The 21105-nt window shown below is 41.1% G+C and overlaps 1 protein-coding gene across 2 annotated transcripts in view; it reads right to left on the bottom strand.

The window, feature by feature from the left end:
* Positions 1-1059: 1059 nt before the first annotated feature.
* RALB (RAS like proto-oncogene B) overlaps positions 1060-21105 on the bottom strand; it is a 44040-nt gene continuing 23994 nt past the window's right edge. For both annotated transcript variants that reach the window (XM_049616224.1, XM_049616223.1), the window contains 4 exons: positions 20797-20962; positions 12920-13128; positions 8961-9138; positions 1060-2663 (listed from right to left, as the gene is read on the bottom strand). In XM_049616224.1, the coding sequence (XP_049472181.1) occupies positions 2544-2663; positions 8961-9138; positions 12920-13128; positions 20797-20910 (621 nt within the window). In that variant the 5' untranslated portion in view covers positions 20911-20962 and the 3' untranslated portion in view covers positions 1060-2543. The remainder of the gene's footprint in view (positions 2664-8960; positions 9139-12919; positions 13129-20796; positions 20963-21105) is intronic.

Below are 21105 nucleotides of genomic sequence, written 5' to 3'. Positions count from 1 at the left end.
GAGAAGCTTGTTGACCACGCAATCAAAATCCGCTCTACAGCCCAGAAACTTCCTGTCATATTACCCAGTTTTATTTTCATCAAAATACTTACCCTGATGTTTTCACTTATTTGTCTCTTTCCCCACTGGAATATAAGCTCCAGGAGAGCAGAGCTCTTGCCTACCTGGTTCAATACTGTACCCCAGCACCTAGAATGCAGGCTGACATCAAGTAGGTGCTTAAATAGTTCTAGAACGAATACTTTAGGAAGATAAAGGTAGGCCCTGGACACAATATAGATCATTTAGCAAGTAACTATGTTTGCAATTTCTAAATAGCACCACCCCCTTATTTTTCTATGGAAAAGATTTTCATATGTATAAATTCTTTAAGAAGATGCATTTCTGATTGCTATCCAGTTAAATATAATTTTAGAAATATACTGATAGCACCTACCAAGAATAATTTCTATAGCATGAAATAATTCATACCATCTTTTAATATATTTGTACATACTCCAAATCTACCTACTACTGACCAGAACTGATATCAAATGGGTAGCAAACCAGGATGAAAAGAAAAAAGGTTGTTTGAAAAACCTCAAGTGTGTGATTACCTTCAAGTTTTCAAATTTTAAGAGGGGTGCCTGGGTGGCTCAGTCGGTCAAGCATTCGATTCTTGATTTCAGCTCAGGTCATGATGTCACGGCACATGGGATCGAGCCCCGCGTCAGGCTCTGTGCTCACAGCATGGAGCCTGCTTGAGATTCTCTCTCTCCTTCTCCCCCTCTCCCACTCACTCGCTCTCTCTCTCTCTCAAAATAAATAAATACACATTAGAAGGAAATTTTAAGAAGAGTAGTCCTCTCTCCCAAAGGAAAGATGAAGTTAAAATACTATTTATATTTAAATTTTATTTCCCACAGTCCAGTTCAAAGGATTAATAGAAATAAAGTTTGTCTGATATCACAGAAAACCTAACATAATCAATAATGAACGAGTTACTGTCAGTTTCTTTAATACTTGCATTTTACATGTATGACAAAAGGGTAAAATAAAAAGCTTGAGGCCCTGAAAAAGTGTATTTGTCTTCTTTTTTTATTTAAAAAAGACCCATGATTCTTTGGGAGGTGATACAAGATTGCTTCCCAGTCAGATCATAATTTCCACAATTTCCGTAATAACCATAAATTTGAAAGGTTCCCACTCTCCCCACCCCAGTTCCCTTTTGGCACCTATATGTGAAATGTCACTTCCAAAAAATGGGGGGAAATGTGCTGAATACTGGGTTTTCATCACAGTACTCCTTTCCTGAGGAAAAATTTTCTGGTTGCTAAATTTAGAATATTGATATACAAAAAAGCTTACCATATCTCATCAATAAGAGCCTTTTTCGAACCAACTCTATGGCTGTCTCAGAAGAAAATTATATTAGAAACAGCAGCCAATTCTCAGAGGTGAAAGAGCAATGGCTTATCCTATCCTTTCCCATGTCTTCTAATTTTAAATTTAGAATTACAGAGCAATTCTATGAGAGGTAGCAGAATGTCTGACACTGGCGCTGGCTTCATGATTTGAGGATACAATTTGAACTCATCACATTCTTCAGAAGAACTCATTATACTGAAAAGAAACAAAGGAAGAGGCTTTCTCAACCTCTGCATGCAGAGAGGTCGACCAGAAGGACAGACATCGGTTACCAGTGGAGAAGGAGGGGTCTCACCTTGGCTGGCAGTTAGGGAAGGATGCAACCAAAGATAGATTTTTTGCTCTGATAAGAAAAGTATGCCATGTATAAAGCATACTACTCTGGAGTCTTCACTTAATCTGCAAAAAAGAAGCTTCTACACAAAATTCAGGATCCTATAGGAGAGAAATAGCCAACACAGGCTGTAATTGGCTAATTTTTACATATGAAGAATTTGATTTTCATTTTTTGTATCTAAGAAGGATTTATGAGCTTGTTACTGACCCATCTGGCCCGATTCATATTTATTTTATTTTTTCACGGTGCTTCAGATCTGCAGGGTATTGCCAATAAACTTATCACACACAAAAAAAATCTCTGAATTTTTCAGTGTCCTTAGAACTTAATGGATTTTTTTGAATACTTCTGTTAAGCTGATAAGAGTTGGGGAGAGTCTTATCCTACCCACCTCTCCCCAAACCTAATAAAATAGGACATTTTTATTCCAAAATAAAAGATGGTAACGTTATAAAACTAGGGGGGTGGGGAAGAAGATGCTACGACAGTGTATTTCTCTTTAATTAACACTTGACTATTTCCTACCTATAGCACTACGCACGTGATTAAACTTTTGGGAGGGAGAGAGGGAGAGAGAAGGAAACTCCAAAACCTCCTGACAAAGTAGCCATTCCGATGCATAGACAAGGGCTTATTTCTTCTGCCAGCCACTGGTTCACAAATATTTTCCCCATTTAAAGAAGTGTGCGTGAATGAGGTTGGGAGAGCAGGGAATACACCAAGAAGTCGACTATACGCTTCCCTTAACGAGCCCACCCTATGTCCTTAGCGGTGATTGCTTCATCCGCCATCTTGGCATTCACAGTAAGCAACATCTTTCTTTAAAACTTTTCTTGTTCTTGCTGCTTTTCTTGCCGTTCTTGTCTTTGTTCTCTGACATCTTTTTGGCTCTGATTTCTCTCATTAGGTCAAAGAACACCTGGGGTGCGGAGGAAGGAACGAAAAGAATAGGGAGGAAAAAGCCATTTAATGATTTCATGAAGCAATTCCACTAAGCAGGATATGTAGTCACATTTTAAAGCATAAAGCAAACTTGTTTTTATAAACCCTGAGCGAAATTTTGCATTAGACTTTCTAGCATTTGCAACCACCAGGAAAGGTTAAGAACATGAGTACCTGCTACTGGGTGCTTTCTTATATACCACCACACCTTATGGAATCCTAATCACGACCCTGTACAGGTAGGAACATCATTATGCCTGACAGCTTCTCCAGCAAGACTAGCGACTTGGAACATGGTGGGGTTGAGAGAAGAGGAAATAAAGCATAAACAAACTAAGACTCCTGCACTAGGAAACTGGGACAGGAGAGGAGAGATGTGCCGTCCCACCACCCCTCCACAAGCAGCCCCTACCCTCATTCTCAGGAACAGCCACTGTTCCTTGAGACGTTAGCTGAAAGGAACTTTATCAAGAACTGATATGACTTGTCCTCTGAAAGCAATGTACTATTCAGATACAAATTATCATCTGTCAAATAGTTTGGGTTTTGCCCTCTGCCTCCAGCAATCATGCCAAAGTGCCCATGATACCCAAGCAGACAAAATAAGCCTGAGACAAAGAAACATTTCAGATTTCTCAGAGGGAGTGATAGAGACTGGAAGCAAGAGGCTGAGTGCAGGCTTTAATCTTCAGATGTTCACACAAAACGACAACCTCCTTTTATTTCCATAGACATACTTTCTTCTTGGTGAAAAGGAAGATGGAGCTTTCTGAGTGGGGGACTCCACACGCATTTACCACCAGCTCCAGGCACAAAAAGGCACCCCCCTCCCCACAAAATGACCTAAGCACCCCACCCACAAGAGCAGCAGTGAACAACTTCAAATGTTACGGCTTTTTCGTTTTGTTCTAACAGCGAAGGCAGGAGGAGGATGGAATGTGTCCAATTTAAAATGATGACAAAGTTGTTCACGGGCTGATCTTATCAACCTTTCGTGTAAACCGTGTACAAGCGAATACAATGCTGCCAGTCATAAGTTTCTGCTGGGTCCTGTTTGGCAGGTCAAGCTGGTCCAGCGGAGGAAGGAGATACAAGCTAGCCTGCAACAGCCCCAACCCCCACCAGCCTGTCAAAAACTACACATCCCGGGTTCCAGGCCAAGAAAGCCTTCCCGGTGTTTTTTAAATGAAATACATGTCTGGATTTTCTGTGTGTTTTCTACAACTAGGAAACAATTTGATACAAAGAAAGAGATTTGGAACGGCACAGCAATCAGCATAAGAGCTGAGAAATAATAGAGGGAAAAAATAGCGAGTGAACATACTTCACATTACAGACAGATTTATATTGCAGACGCTACCAAAATGCTTCTAAAGTGAACCCTTTCTGGGCTGCCTGGGTGGCTCAGTCAGTGAAGCATCTGACTCTCGATTTCGGCTCAGGTCACGATCTCACAGTTTATGAGTTCGAGCCCCACGTCAGACTCTGCGCTGTCAGAATGCTGCTGGGATTCTCTCTCCCTGTCTCTCTCTGCCCCTCCCCCACTCACGCTCACTCATGTTCTATCTCTTTCTCTCCCTCTCTCAAAATAAATAAACATTTAAAAAATAAGTAAAATAAAGCCAACCCTTTCTGAGGAGAAATAATGACTGACACCACAGAAATAAAAAGAATTGTAAGAGAATATTAAAAAACTATATGCCAACAAACTGGACAACCTGGAAGAAATGGATAAAGTCCTAGAAACATATAATCTTCCCAAACGAAATTAGGAAGAAATAGAAAATTTGAACAGACCGGTTACTAGTAACAAAATTGAACTGGTAAAAAAAAAAAAAGAAAGAAAAGGAAAGAAAACCTCCCAACAAATAAAAGTCAATGACCAGATGGCTTCAAGGGTAAATTGCACCAAGCATTAAAGAAGAACTAATACCTATTCTTCTCAAACTATTCCAAAAAAAAAGAATAGGAAGGAAAACTTCCAAATTCATTCTAGGAGACCAGCATTACCCTAATACCAAAACCAGAGAAAGACACCACAAAAAAAGAAAGCTACAGGCCAATATCTCTGATGAACACAGATGCAAAAATCCTCAGCAAAATATCAGCAAGCTAAATTCACAATAATTAGAAGTATCATTCACTACAATCAGGTGGGATTTATTCCAGAGATACAGGAGTGATTCAATATTTGCAAATCAATGTGATATATCACATTAAAAACAGAAAGGATAAAAACCATATGATCATCTCGATAGACACAGAAAAAGCATGTGACAAAATACAACATCCATTCATGATAAAAACTCCCAACAAAGTGGATTTAGAGGGAATATACCTCAATATAATAAAAGCCATATATGAAAAACCCACAGCTAACATCATACTCAATGGTGAAAAACTGAGAGCTTTTCTTCTATGATCAAGAACAAGAAAAGATGTCCACTCTCACCACGTTTATTCAAAATAGTACTGAAGTCCTGGCCACAGCAATAAGACAAGAAAAAGAAATAAAAGGCATACAAATTAAAAGGGAAGAAGTAAAACTGTCACTATTTGCAGATGACATGATACTATATATAGAAAACCCTAAAGATACCACACACACACAAAGACTATTAGAAGAGATAAATAAATTCAATAAAGTTGTCGGATACAAAATTAATATACAAAAATCTGTTGTGTTTCTATATACCAAAACTGAAGTAGCAGAAAGAAGAATTAAGAAAACAATTCCAATTACAATTGCACCAAAAAGAATAAAACACCTTGGTAGGAATAAACTCTACCAAGATGTGAAAGACCTAAACTCTGAAAACTGTAAGACACTGATAAAAGAAATTAAAGATGACACAAACAAATAGAAAGATATTTCATGTTCACAGACTGGAAGAATTAATATTGTTAAAGTGTCCATCCTCCTCAGAGCAATCTAGAGACTCAGTGCAATCCCTATCAAAATACCAATAGTATTTTTCACAAAACTAGAACAATAATCATAAAATTTGTATGGAACCACAAAAGACTTTGAAAAGCCAATCAATCTTAAGAAAGAAGGAGGTATGGGGCGCCTGGGTGGCTTGGTCGGTTAAGCGTCCGACTTCGGCTCAGGTCATGATCTCACAGTCCGTGAGTTCGAGCCCCGCGTCGGGGTCTGTGCTGACAGCTCAGAGCCTGGAGCCTGCTTCCGATTCTGTGTCTCCCTCTCTCTCTGACCCTCCCCCATTCATGCTCTGTCTCAAAAATAAATAAACGTTAAAAAAAAATTAAAAAAAAAAAGAAAGAAGGAGGTATCATAATCCCAGATTTCAACATATACTTCTCCAAAGCTTTAATAATCCAAACAGTATGGTACTGGCTCAAAAACAGATACAAGGATCAACAGAATAGGAGAGAGGGCAAAGAAATAAACCCATGATTATATGGTCAATTAATCTAAGACAAAGGAGGCAAGAATATGCATGGAGCGGGGGGGCGGGTTAGTCTTTTCAATAAATGGTGCTGGGAAAACTAGACAGCCACATGCAAAAGAATGGAACTGGACCACTTTCTTACACCACACACAAAAATAAACTCAAAATAGATTAAAGGCCTAGATGTGAGACCTAAAACCATAAAACTCATAAAAGAAACAGAGGCATGAGCATTGGGTGTTGCATGGAAACAATGAATCACTATATTGTACATCTGAAACTATTATTATACTGTATGTTAACTAACTGGAATTTAAATAAAAACTTGAGGGAAAATAAAAAGAAAACACAGGCAGTCATTTTTTGGACATCAGCCTGAGCAACATATTTATGGATCTGTCTCTTCAGGCAAGGGAGACAAAAGCAAAAATAAACTACTGGGACTATACTGAAATAAAAAGCCTTTGCACAGGGAAGGAAACCATCAACAAAAGAAAAAGACCACTCACCAAATGGGAGAAGATACTTGCAAATCATATATCCGATAAGGGGTTAATATCCAGTATATAAAGAACTTCTACAACTCAATACCTAAAAACCAAATAATCTGATTTAAAAATACACAGAGGACCTGAATAGACATTTTAGCCAGGGAGACACAAGGACGGCCAGCAGGCACAGGAAAAGACACATCAGTAATCCTCAGGGAAATGCAAATCAAAACCATAATGAGATAATCACCTCTCACACCAGTCAGGCTAGTATTTTGTCAAAAAGAAAAGAAAAGAAGTGTTGACAATGATGTGGAGAAAAGGGACCGCTCCCTGCCCTGCTGGTGGGAATGCAAACTGGTGCAGTCACTGTGGAAAACAGTATGGAGGTTCCTCAAAAAATGAAAAACAGGAAAACCGTATGATCCAGTAATTGCACTACTGGGCATTTACCAAAAGAAGATGAAAACACTAATTTGAAAAGATATACGCACTCTGATGTATATAGCAGCATGATTTACAACAGCCAAATTATGGAAACAATCCATCAATAGATGAATGGATAAAGAAGATGTGGAACATATATACAGTGGAATGATACCACTCAGGCATGTATAAAGAAGGAAATCTTGCCATTTGCAACAACATGGATGGACCTAGGGGGTATTTGGCTCCCCTAATAAGACAGAGAAAGACAAATGCCGTATTATTTCACTTACATGTGGAATCTAAAAAAACAAAACAAACAAAAACAGACTCAAATACAGAGAACAAACTGGTGATTGCCAAAGGGGAGGAAGGTGGGAGGATGGGTGTAAAAGATAAAGGGGATTTGAGATACAAACTTCTGGTTATAAAATAAATAAGTCACAGGGATGAAAAGTACAGCCTAGGGAATATAGTCAGTAACACTGTAATAACATTGTACAGTGACAGACCATGATTACATCTACCATAGTGAGCACTGAGTAATATACACAATTGTTAAATCAATTTGTTGTGCGCCTGAAGGTAACATTGTATGTCGATTATACTTGAACAATAAATAAAAATTGTTTAAAAAATAAAGGGAGCCCCTTTTAATACCAACATCCTAAACACCAATGTTCTTCTAGACTCATTTCAAGCTAAAGTAAAGCTTGGTCACAAATCTGTCCCTCTCAGGTAAGAAGTAAAGGAGAATTATTTCCCCATAAGAAGGAGCAACATGAGATGCAATCTGGGGGCTTCAGATGCTGACGCCGCATAATACAAAGCAGACATATCCACTGCTCGGCTGCCAAAATGAGGTGGGTTTAGATGTTACAAGAGCACAGATCATGAAGTAAGAGCTAACAAACAAGGTGAAGGCAGAAGGGAAAGCCTCATCTATAAGGCTGTTCACTTTAACTGTGTGGCAACCGCTCTGAACCTTAGTTCTTTAGAAAAAAACCCAAAACCTAACAATAGCGATCACTAGTAGGTGGATTTTCCAACTGTCAATGTTCAGCATCGTCGGGGCGCCTGGGTGGCTCAGCTGATTAGCGTCTGACTCTCGGTTTCAGCTCAGGTCATGATCTCACGTTTTGTGAGTTCGAGCCCCACATCAGGCCCTAAGCTGACAGCACGGAGCCTGCTTGGGTTTCTCTCGCCCTCTCCCTCTGCCCTTCCCCCACTTGTGCTGTCTCTGTCTCTCTCAAAATAAGTAAATAAACTTTAAAAAATTATTTAAAAAAAAAAAAGATTTGCAGCATTGTCAAGGTCCCCCTTTCACCAGCGTCAGATTTGAATGAGAAAGTACACTGGGCATCGCTAAAAGAGAGAAGAGAAGGGAAGGGGAAGGGGAAGGGAAAGGGGAAAGGGAAGGGGAGGGGATGGGAGAGTTGATTCCTGAGAGCAAACAGTATTTGGAGACTAAGTTATAAACACAGAACACATTGGCTCTGCCGGTGGACAGTAAGGGGAAAAGAATAAATCTAACCGATAAGTCACTGACAACAAAATCAAGGTACAACATGTTTCCCTGGGGAAGCCCCTAAGAACCCGCTGATGGACTTGGCTCCTGGAGAACAACAGGCCGCAGCAGATGAGAGCACAGAGGTGCTACTGTGGCCGTCCTTCCAGCACTGCCTTCACTGACCCCGGGGCCATACTTCCAGGGGCCAACCTTAAGCATGCTCTAACAAAGGCTCAAGACAAAGTGAGGGGACTCTGCTCTGGACTGTTTTAAATCCACGGTCAAACCCTCCCAGGGCTTCTCACTGTACTGGCTGAGACATCTGGAAAAGTCAGTTCTCCCCTACTTTCCACAAATGGTTCCCTCAAAACCAAACAGATGAGACGTCTACGTGCTGCAGTTTCCCAAGAAACACACAAAGAGCGCACACCTACCTTGTCCACGTTGGCCCGCGTTTTAGCCGACGTCTCCACGTACTGCACACCCCACTCCTCTGCGTTCGTCCTGGCCTCCTCGAAAGGCACCTGCCTCCGCTCCTCTAGGTCGGACTTGTTTCCCACGACCAGCAATGGGATTTTATCTTCTTCGGCCTTAACGCGGAGGATCTGTTCCCTAAGGCATTGCATCAAAATAAAGCAGCTAAGAAAGCTAGAATGAGAACTCAATTTCACTGATGCATCTAAAATGAACGGCTTTCCTACAGCAGAAAAAATTGTTATGCTCGGACGTGTCCCAAGGCAGCATTCCCTAGATCCTGTCACAAACAAGACAAGTGGTTTCAAAGCCTGGTTCTCAGTTTGCCTACATCAGGAGGACCTGGGGTGCTCGTCACAAACACGGGTTTCTGGGCCCAACAGGAGGCCCACAGAAGGAATGTCTGAATAGGAGCCCAGGATTCTGCATTTCAACAGGGTCCCCAACTGATGCTTAGGCACCAAAACTTCTTAACAAAAAGAACAACTTAGGAACTCTGGGATAAAAACAAGCTAAAAGAAGTATCTTCAGGGGCGCCTGGGTGGCTCGGTCGGTTAAGCATCCAACCCTTGATTTCGTCTCAGGTCAAGATCTCACAGTTCATGAGTTCGAGCCCCGCATCAGGCTCTGAGCTGGCAGCATGGAGCCTGCTTGGGATTCTTTCTCTCCCCCTCTCTCTCTGGCCCTCCCTTGCTCTCTGTCTCTCTAATTAATTAATTAATTAAATATTAAAAGAAGTATCTTCATACATAAAATGCGTAATAATTCTCCTGAAAACATGGTATGATTTCTTTGTGACACTAACAGCTGTGAAATCAGTGTTTTTCATACGGAAGGTGGCAGTCTATTAGATCATGAAATCAGTTTAATGGGTCACAACCAGTAACGTTTTTTTCCCCTCAGTGAAACAGAACACCATAGACCAGGGCAGAAACATCAGAGGGGATCTCAAGTATGACATGAAGTATGTTTTGTGAAACTTCTGTTTCGATTTCATCTGTATGCGTATATGCACCTGCCCCCTGCCGGACTCCCCGCACCTCTCCCCGCCACAGTTTCCATTTAGATATAGTAAATGTTACAAGCAATGGAATGAGGTCAGTTAAGTTAGGCAGTAATCATGTTTTATTGTGTGTCATTTTTCTACTACAAAGTAAAAAAAAAAAAAAAAAAAAAAAAAAAAAAAAAAAGGAAAGAATCCAATATCTATGGAAAAGTACTTCAAAAACATCTCCTTAAAAAAAAAAAAAACATTAACTGTAACACCTTAAATTTTACCTCTCCTAAAGCTATCAGCTACCTAAATTACTAATCAATACCAAATATTAAAAAAATAAATATTTCATTTCCAGTATTTTGGTCCAGTGAAGACATTTCTACTTTCACATTCCAATATATTCCCAAAATAGACCACCTCAAAAGTGTATTTTGTGGGGATCTGTATTGATTTCTCTATGATATAGGGTAACGTTTCAGAATAATGAAAATTTAAAAAAATTTTTCCATTAGAGTCAATTTAAGTATCAGATATCAAATATTCTAAGAAAAACGAAAAAGAAGATAAGGAGATGCTTATAAATTGCCTCTAAGTAGCTTTGCTATAGCCTACATTTCAACAGGGGTCATAGAACATGCTACATTTAGAAGTTACGTGATCGGCACAAATTATGACAAGAAAAACTGATAGCTCTCTGGCTCATTAGTCATGCAGAGGTTTGTAAAATGACCTCATTAATAAACATATTCATGCAAAAATAGAAGTACTGATTCTGGTCTCTTATAAAAAAAAACAAACCTAGTTTTCGAGCTTATTGCATATTGTCCAGGGCAAATTCCAAGGAAGAGGGAGCATGTTAACATTTTGTTTTATGTTGGGACCTTTCCATAAATACAGAAATGCTATGTTTGAAATCTGTTAACGGGCATAAAGGAGTTTAACCACAAAGACTCAGATGCCCTACTTCCATTTTCCGTTTCTGATGCTGTGAGAAACCTGGACAGCCTCGTGACTTTTCTCTGAATGTCCGGAGCTCAAGTCAGAAGAGCTAACCTGCCCTCCCTTTTTCTTTTAGGTAGTCATCTGTCCTTTTTCTCCTAAGGACCTCTGTTCTCACATAATGACCGAAACCCACCTCCCAAGACGAGATGAGACTGCTCCAAATCCCTGAGAACACATGGCTCTGTGTGCGTGGTGCGGGGCGACTGGACGAGGCTGGCACCGTGTCTCCTCTGGATGTGACTCTCCCTCTGCCCACCAAGTCCTTTCTTGGGGAGTCATGGGGTAATGGGAAATCAAAAGGCTCGGACATTCAAGATAATAAGGAAGTGTGTGCATCCGTCCTGTTTTATCAAGGATGCACTCACAATTATGAATACATCGACTGTACTCACATAGAGAAAACCCTAGGCATGTCGGGAAAGTCTGAAAACTCATAGGAGTTCTCCTAAGAGTCCCGGTCATTTAACTGATCGCCACCATGCACGTACTATAGTACCAGAGAATTTAGATGTGCCACCTTTGAAGACTTGACACTATGAAGCCCAGCAAGTGACGACCACTGTGTTCACCTGGGTTTACCCCTTGAGGGCCCCCTGGCTCACTGATGCTTCCTTCCAAATCTTGTGGGGGGAAATTTAGTTTCCTCATTTTCACCTTTGGCTGACCCCTTAACTTCTGACCAGAACTTGCTAAAGAATGGAAAAAAAAATTATGGATTTTCTTCCCTTTTTAGTTCCCTGTTAGACTCTAGATGTGCTTCTTAAAATCAAAAGTCATCTGGACAGATATGTTTATAAGGGGAGTAGATAAGAGAAACAAAACAAGCATGTAGGGTAAAGAGAAAGACGCCATCCCCATTGGAATTCCTCTAAGAATTATGCCTAACAGCTCACGATTTCTTGGTAACAATGAACTTCAGGTATCTTTAACCACTGCACTTAAAATGAGTAACAGCGGTTCACATTCTACTCACTGTGTAAGCACCATGTGCCCATGCTGTGAGAGGGCCTGGGGACACAGCGCGGTACAGGATGGCCGTGGCTCCTGCCCTTACACGTGTACAGCCTAAAGCATCATTTCATTTCATCTCATCAAGTAACAAGTACACTTTCAGACAGAGAAACAGAATCTCCAATGCCAAGTAAACCTGCTCAGGGTCCCCAAACTGCTAGGTGGCAGGGCAAGTATTCAAACCCAGGTCTGCCTAATTCTAAAGCTGGGCTCTTTTCACTCACCTATGTTAAAAGTCCTACAGGTGCCACAAACGGTCACTCTAACTGACATCTTTCACTCTCCTGACAACGTTTCATCAACCTCAAAACAGATCAAAATGATGACTTTTCCAGCAAAATTATAAAAAGGATAAAGATAGTTAACCCATCGATCACTGTCTCTTAGGATTTATATGAAAACAAAATTAGAAGTTCTTGAGTGTATGGAATGGCTTCGTCCTCTTAAGATTCCTTTTTTTTCTTTAATGTTTATTTATTTTGAGAGAGAGCACGCATGTGCACACATTAGTGGGGGAGGGGCAGAGAGAAAGGGAGAGAGAGAATCCCAAGCAGGCTCCACGCTGTCAGTGCAGAGCCCGACGCTGGGCATCTCACAAACCATGAGATCATGACCCAAGCTGACATCAAGAGTCCGACGCTTAATCAACTGAGCCACCTCTGAAGATTCGTTAAGGTAATTTACATTCAAAAATTATAAAAATGGGGAAGCCCAAAGAGATGATAACAAATGGGGGGCTCTCATGTGCCAAGATTCAAAAAGCCCCAGAAAATCCGTTAGCGGAATTCTTAATAACAAGCCCAACCCTCTGTTATTATGCTCAGCCACAGATTCCTGCCAAGCTGACCACGTGAGAAAGACAGGCAGAAAGTCTCCTGGAGGCTGGAGTCTCTTTTGTTTCACACATACCTGAATTCGGCAGTTGCTGTAAAGGATTCATGCTCTGTGATCGAGAACACGAGGAGAAAACCTTCCCCACTGCGAAAGTAGTTGTCTCGAATGGCTGCATAGTCCTCTTGTCCAGCCGTGTCCAGAATATCTATCTGGACTTCTTCTCCATCAAGAACCACTTTCTTTCTGTAACTGTCAGCTTTGGTAGGTTCATAGTCTTCTACAAACTGAGGGAATAAACAACATTATCAGTAATTAACAACATATTAAGGGAAAGAAAATTTGCCAAAGAAATAAATTTCAATATATGGGCACCTGGCCTATAATCAACTGAATATTTATTGAGTATTCACAATTATCACACTATGTTTAAGGCACTATAAAAAAATAACTCCTTCTTTAACACTTCTTTATTGCTCTTGGTTCTACTGCTTTTTGTTTTTATTTTTGTTTTCATGGTTTTAATATAATGTATTGTCAAATTGGCTCACATACACTATGTACAGTGTGCTCTTGGTTTTGGGGGTAGACAAGAGCCAATATTCCCATTTTGTAGATGAGGAGACCAAGCATAGGGCAGAAAGAACACTTGGTGATATTATTCACAGTATAAAATTATAAACACTGGCAAGGGTGAGAAACAGAAGCTCTTACACACAATCAACAGAAGTATAAAACTCATCTGAAAAGTGATTTGACAAGAGGGACTAAGGGGATTAAACAGGCAACATGATAAACTTCAAATGGGTCAAAAATTAAATATAAAAAATAAGCCCATCAAGTATCAGAAGAAAACATGGGTGAAATCCTTTTATTACCTTGAAGTAGGGAAGGCCTTTTTAACTATGACTCAAAATCCAGAAGCCATGTAAGAAAAAATTGATAAATTAGACTACATAAAATTTTTTTAAACTTCCATATGGCACAACACACTATTTAAAAAAAGACAAATGACAAACAGGGAAAAAGTATTTGAACCCATATCACAAAGAGCTATATTTAAACAGTTCCTAGAAACAGGGAGAAAAAAACATCAATAATCCAACGGGGAAAAGTGGCAACAGACATAAACAATTGACAGAAAAATACATACCTATGATGCTAATCATACAAAAAGATGTTCATCCTCACTAATATAGAGAATGGAAATTATTGACAACACAGAGATACCGTTTTTCACCTACCAGACCGGCAAAAAACCCAACGTCGGACAACATACTCTGGGGAAAAGGCCCTCTTGCACATGGCTGGTGGGAGTAGAGAACAGCACAGCCTTTACGGGGATGAACACGGCAACATCTAACAGCAGTGGAGAAGCGTTCATCTCCCAGCCACCCTGCTTCTAGGAATCTAATCTACAGCAACACACAAGGTGATCACTGTGGCACTGTGTGTAACAGCAAATGGTCAATAACCACCCAAACGCCCAACAACAGGCACCCATCAACGGAATACTACGCAGCTATAAAAAAATGACAAAGAGAACCAGTACAGATACACAGCGATCTCCGGAAGATAACAGTCTACCTTTTGCATAAGGAAACGAAGGAGAATAAAGAATAAGATAGGCGTGTATGAGTATGTATAGCTGTTTTTGTGTGTATGTATATATATGTATGTGTGTGTGTATATCTTAATAGGCACATATATGCAGAGGTATGTATGTATTTATGCATGTATTTGCCAAAGAGATTCCCTGAAAAGACAAACAAAACAAATTTAAAAGCTGTGAAACAGAAAACAGAAGCAAATGAACCTGAATGAATGTTAAATTGGTAATAGAGCCACACAGAGAACTAATTCAAGAGACTTTAGTACAGAATATTTTGATAGCATGCATCCCAGTAAAAGAGACAAAGGACAAAAAGTTTCAAAAACTGCTAAACTTCTCTTGGCTTGTATTATTGAGTAATAATGATATTAGTAATTCAAAGCTATTTTCTTTATATCGTGGTATACATCAAATAAGTAATTATTTTAATGATGTCAGAAGTACAGATATTCAGGAAAAAAACTAAATTAATGACAGCAATGAACCATTAAAATAGAATTGGTGCGGGTGGACTGGGTGGCTCAGTTGGTTAAGCAGCCAACTTCGGCTCGGGTCACCATCTCACAGTTCGTGGGTTCAAGCCCTGTGTCAGGCTCTGTGCTGACAGCTCGGAACCTGGAGCCTGCTTCAGATTCCGTGTCTCCCTCTCTTTCTGCCCCTCCCCTGCTTGTGCTCTGTCTCTCTCACTTTCAAAAATAAGTAATAAAACATTTTTTAAAAATTAAAAAAAAAGAATTGGTGCTGGTTTAAGCAGATATCTAGATGCGAAAGAATGAAGTGGGACCCCTACTTCATATCACACACAAAAATTAACTCAAAATGGATCGAGACCAAATTGTAAAAACTGAAACTATAAACTCTAAGAAGTAAACAGGTGTAAATCTTTATGACCTTGGATATGGCAATGCATTCTTAGATAGGACATCAAAAGCACAGGCAACAAAAGAAAAAGTAGATAAACTGAACTTCATCAAAATGTAAAACTTTCATGCTTCGAAGGACATCATCAAGAAAGTGAAAAGATAACCCATAAAATGAGAGAAAATATTTGTAAATCATATATCTAATAGGAGACTTATATTCAGAATACACAAAACACTCTTAAAGTTCAACAATAAAAAGACAACCCAATTTAAAAATAGACAAGAGAGGGGCGCGCCTGGCTCAGTCGGTTAAGAGCCGACTTCAGCTCAAGTCATGATCTCGCCGTCTGTGGATTCGAGCCCCACGTCAGGCTCTGTTCTGGCAGCTCGGAGCCTGGAGCCTGGAGCCTGCTCTGGATTCTGTGTCTCCCTCTCTCTCTGTCCCTGCTTGCTCTCTGTCTCTCTCTTTCTCTCTCAAATAATAAACATTTTGAAAAAATTAAAAAAAAATAGACAAAAGACCTGAAGGAACATTTCTCCAAAGAAGATACACAGGTGGCCAACAGGCACGTGAAACAAGGTGCAACATCATCAGTCACTAGGGAACTGCCAATCAGAACCACAGTGAGATACTGCTTCATACTCACCAGGATGTATAATCAAAAAGAGACAATAACAAGCATTGGCAAGGATACAGAGAAATCGGGACCCTCACACATTGCTTGTGGGGTTATAAGATGGTACAGGTGCTATGGAAAAAAGTTTTGCACTTCTCAAAAAGTTATACATAGAGTTACCATATGACCTGGCAAGTTTCATGCCTCGGTATATTTACGCAAGAGAATTTAAGACTTAAGTCTACACAAAAATTTATGCACGTGTGTTCACAGCAACATTATTCAAAATAGCAAAAAAGTAGAAACAATCCAAAAGTCCATCACTTGATGAACGGATAAACAAAACACAGCATATCCAGACAATGGAATATTATTCCGTGAAAAAACCTGATGCAGGTTACAACATGGATGAGCTTCCAAGACATTGAAAGAAAGCCTGATACAACGTGAAAGAAGCCTGATATCACGATCACATAATGTACGATTCCATTTATTTGAAATGTCCAGAACAGGTAAATCCATAAAAACAAAATGGTTGCCAAGAACCCGAAGTGTTGAAGAAGGGGAGGCAGAAATGAGGAAAGACTGCTGATATTAGGGTGTTTTCTTCTCTTTTGTGGAGGCAGAAAATTGTTCTAACATTATATAATAGTGATGGTTGCATGCCTGTGTGAATATGCTAAAAAAAAATGATTGAATTGTACACTTCAAAAGGATGAATACCATGGTGTATGAATTACATCTTAAGAAACCAATTTAAATTTTTAAAAATTTAAAAATTGAATTGAGGGGCGCCTGGGTGGCTCAGTCGGTTAAGTGTCCAACTTTGGCTCAGGTAACAATCTCACAGTTCGTGGGTTCGAGCCCCACATTGGGCTCTCTGCTGTCAGCAGTGAGCCAGCTTCGGATCCTCTGTCTCCCTCTCTCTCTGCCCCTTCCCTGCTCATTCTCTCTCTCTTTCTCTCTCAAAAATAAATAAAACATTTAAAAAGAATTGAGATTATCAGTGTGAACTTAGTGGGCCCTTTGAAGAACACCCTTAAAAAAAGCCTTGTACTGATTTTAAGCCCCAAAATAAAAAAACGACAAGATTTTTAGTATTAGGTTCTTACATTTGTACTAGCAGTTATCTTCAACTAGACAAAATGTGAAAATTGACCTGTTTCACAACAGTGTCCTATTAACTCCTTTCCAAAGAGACAAATCCATGACCCCAAAAACCTAAGCACCCAGTGCAAATCTCTAAATACCACCATGAAGCATTTCAAGTGCGTATTTCTGAGCTTTCAAGGTTAAAAAGGTCCATAGACTCGTTGGACACGGGATGTCTGAATGTCCTCATAACGACTGCATACCTCTGTGTCAGTGAAAAGTGTACAGATTATTAGAACATAGACTACAATCTTGATTTTCCACTTTTCCATTAGAAACAGAAAGTCCTGGAGTCTTGGTATCTGTTAAGACGATCCACACTCCTGGCCTTGGGGGGCGGTGTGTGATTCAGTTTCAGATGCCTAAGACACACAGATTCCCCAGGGATCTGTGTCTAAACTGCCTTAGCCAGCCACTGACAGTCTGCCGTGGTTGCTGTCAAACTCCCCGGTCACCAACCTCACATGGTCCGTAGCTTTAGAAGTCTTCAAGTATGTTAGGTCAAGGATAAAAAGATTAAGATCTCCCTCCAGTTTTTCTCAAAGTCAGACCTTAGCCAAAAATAAAAACTTCTGGGACCACTGCCCCTCGCATAATCCAACCCTCATAGCAATTTCACCATATAAGCTCTTTTTTTTTTTTAACTTGAGGTAAAGCCCTGGACCAAGAATAAAGAATGTGGGATGTGGGTAGACTTTAGGTAACTGGCATCCCGGAGCACAGGACTGTTCCCTTTTCTGTGAAATCAGGCTTGACCAGGTGATCTCTCAGGCAGAAATCACCACACTTGGCCATACATCAGACTGCCGGGAGAGCTGCGCATAAAATGAGAGTCCCCATTTTCAACTCTAGAAATGTTATTCAGAAGGCGATCGGCTAAGTTTGGGAATCGCTGCTAAGATCTCTAAGATCTCTTCAAGCTCCAAGACTATGATTCTGGAACTCTCCTGTCCAATATAGTAGCCACTAGCCACATTTGCTGGAACTCTAGTCACATGTGCAGACAGTACAGATACAGAACGTTTTCATCGTGGCAGAAGGTCCTACTGGACAGCGTTGCTTTAGAAATCAATTAAAGACTTCTCCAAACGTACATTAATCCATCTCTATTCTTTCCTTGCTCTCATTTTACCATTTCTTCAACAACTGCTGCTCTCCAGTCCTCAACTATGTTTGCCCATGAAAAAATAGACTAAGATCAAGCCTAGTTTTCCCTTGTTTCTCTGAAGATACGAGGAAGAAGGGACAAAACTCTTCTGTGTGCATCTTCCCCACCCCCTACCCCCACTTAACCATACGCACACATACAAACCTACATAATAAAAATGAAAATCCAGATTCGACTCTCCTACTAGTTAGTCTCCCGCAGCGTCAGCAGCTGTGCTATTGACAAGACTATTTGGGATGGATAACTCTTGGTTGTGAGGTCTCTCCTGTGTGCTGTAGGGTGTTTAGCACCATTGCTGGCCCCTACCCACTAGGTGCTAGTAGTAACTGCCCTCCAGTTGTGACACTCAAAAGTATCTCCAGACGTTGGGACGCCTGGGTGGCTCAGTCGGTTGAGCGGCCGACTTCGGCTCAGGTCACGATCTTGCGGTCCGTGAGTTCGAGCCCCGCGTCGGGCTCTGTGCTGACAGCTCAGAGCCTGGAGCCTGTTTCGGATTCTGTGTCTCCCTCTCTCTGCCCCTCCCCCGCTCATGCTCTGTCTCTCTCTGTCTCTCTGTCTCTCTCTCTCTCAAAAATAAATAAATAAACATTTAAAAAATAAAAATAAAAAGACCAATACTGTGGCAAATATACCCTCAGGTGACCCTCAGTGAGTCATGCCCCTGGTATGATACTCTCCTTTTAAATACAGAGGACTCTGTGACTGGCTTCTAACCAACAGAATATGGGAAAGATCGTGAGATCACCCCATGATTACATTTCCTTATATAAGAATCTGTCTTAGCTAACCAGAGACGCTCCTACTGGCCTTGAAGAAGCAAGGTGCCACGGAATGAACCACCTATGGAAAGGGCCTGGTGGCAAGGACCTGTGGGCCTCCACCCTACGTCTGCATGAAACCGAACTATGCCAGCACCCAGAGCTTGGAAGAGGACCTGAGCGTCAGCCAGGCTCACGGCCCCAGCCAACTCTGACTGCAGCCTTGAGGGACCCCGGGCAGAGCAGCCAGCTAAGCCACGCCAGACTCCCAAGCCCTGGAAACTGTAGATAACCAACATGTGTTGTTTCAAGCTGCTAAATTTCTAGTAATTTGTTACATGGCAATAGAAAACCAATACAAATACCACTTATATCACAAAATCCAGCAAAATAACATATTTTTTATTAATTAACTGCCTGGCATAACTCTAGAATACCTTCTTAACTGGTTTGTTTGTTCACTGCATCCTCTTTGATTATCTCGTCATACAGGCCAACGATTGTGTAATATTTCCTATAGAGGATGAAAAACAATTTAGTCTTATCCTCTAGCATAATTGGTCCAAGTTTCTCTTTTATTGAAAGTTTAGAAGGATTTTCTTCAGCTTCACAATGATGTGACACTACTAGTAATAGAAGTTTTAGGACTATTGTCAAATTTAAGAAACCTCTCTTAAACTTCCCTGGAAGAGACTATAAGCTCTGGAAGAACTTTCCCAACCAGTTTCTAGCTCCACGTCTCGACCCTTGTTTCTCGAGAACTCCACAGCCCACACATTTCCAGAACCAGGTGCCACAGGACCACACTCACACCACGATAACCTCCTGGCCCTGCACCTCACATCACAGTGCCAGGTGAGTCAGCAGAGTGGGTGGTGGGAATATTCCGGGAAGCCATCCCTACAGCGAAATGGCTAGTAATAACTTAACCACATGCCCAAGTGACTCCAAACCACATAAATAGACACTAATTCCCAGCTAAATATATCCTTAACCCAACTTCCCTCAGCTACATCCCAAAAATGGCCATTGCCATTCCAACACCACCCAACATAAGTTGGACAGAGGGCAAGTCTAGTGAAGATCAGATAATGATCTTCACCGACTGTGGTGACAGGTATCTTCCTTTTGGAAATCCTGTAAAGCACACACCCATGGGAACGTGACGTGAGCGCCGGTCAGAACACTCTGCCCATGGTACCAACCGACGGCCATCAGGCAGGGACATTTGTTGCCATGGGAATCAAAACGGTGTTGTCACATTGGACTCAGCCCCAGTTCCATTATCCACATTAAGTGACATAAATGTGGGGCAAGGATGGTGTGAGCCTTACTTTGCCGCATGGCAGAACTAGAGAGGACCTGATGCCCATCACTAGAGAAAAGATTGTCTTATGACAGCTTAGCTCTCCCTTTCACTACCTGCTAAAAGTGACTGTCACAAAGCTAAATCTGACCTGTTCTTCAGAACGGTATAAGAGTATAAGAGTCCCCTCCTCTTCCCTTGCTCCTGTCAGAAAGCAAGCTCAAAGGATAACACCGGAAGTCACGCAAAGCAGGGACCCCTCACATCCCCACCAGAGTTGAAATTACTTACCAAAAATCAGCAGCCCAGATCTCATGCTCGTTAGACTGCCTATAAAGCTACTCGGAAACCACGTTAACACAGATTCGCCCCACGATCCTCCGTGCACATGGGGCACTGAACACATGAACACAGCTGGAGGAGGGACACTATGACAGCAGACTCGATGAAGAAAGGCGTCTGCACCCGGCATGTCTTACCTCATCGTACATGAACTGAAGCGTCAGGGCCGACTTGCCAACCCCTCCACTGCCGACCATGATCACCTTGTGAAGGGCCAGGGAGCTCTGGCTCTTACTCTTGTTTGCGGCCATCCCGCCGGTTGTCTAAGGTCGCAACACACGACCAGAGGACCCAGTTGAAGAGCTGCCAAGGAACAAGACAAAGACTTAGAGGCAGTTTGATGTCTACCCAACTGAAAGAAAATGAAGTCCGTGTGCGCCAGGAAAGCCTAACCCAGACATTCCAACAGAGAAGCAAAGCTTCTAGGTGCCGGGCAGAGATGAAAC

Source organism: Panthera uncia, assembly GCF_023721935.1.
Source record: "Panthera uncia isolate 11264 chromosome C1 unlocalized genomic scaffold, Puncia_PCG_1.0 HiC_scaffold_3, whole genome shotgun sequence".
NCBI classification, from domain to species: domain Eukaryota; kingdom Metazoa; phylum Chordata; class Mammalia; order Carnivora; family Felidae; genus Panthera; species Panthera uncia.
Note: the sequence above shows the minus strand (reverse complement) of the source record. Positions and strands in the feature narration are given on the sequence as shown.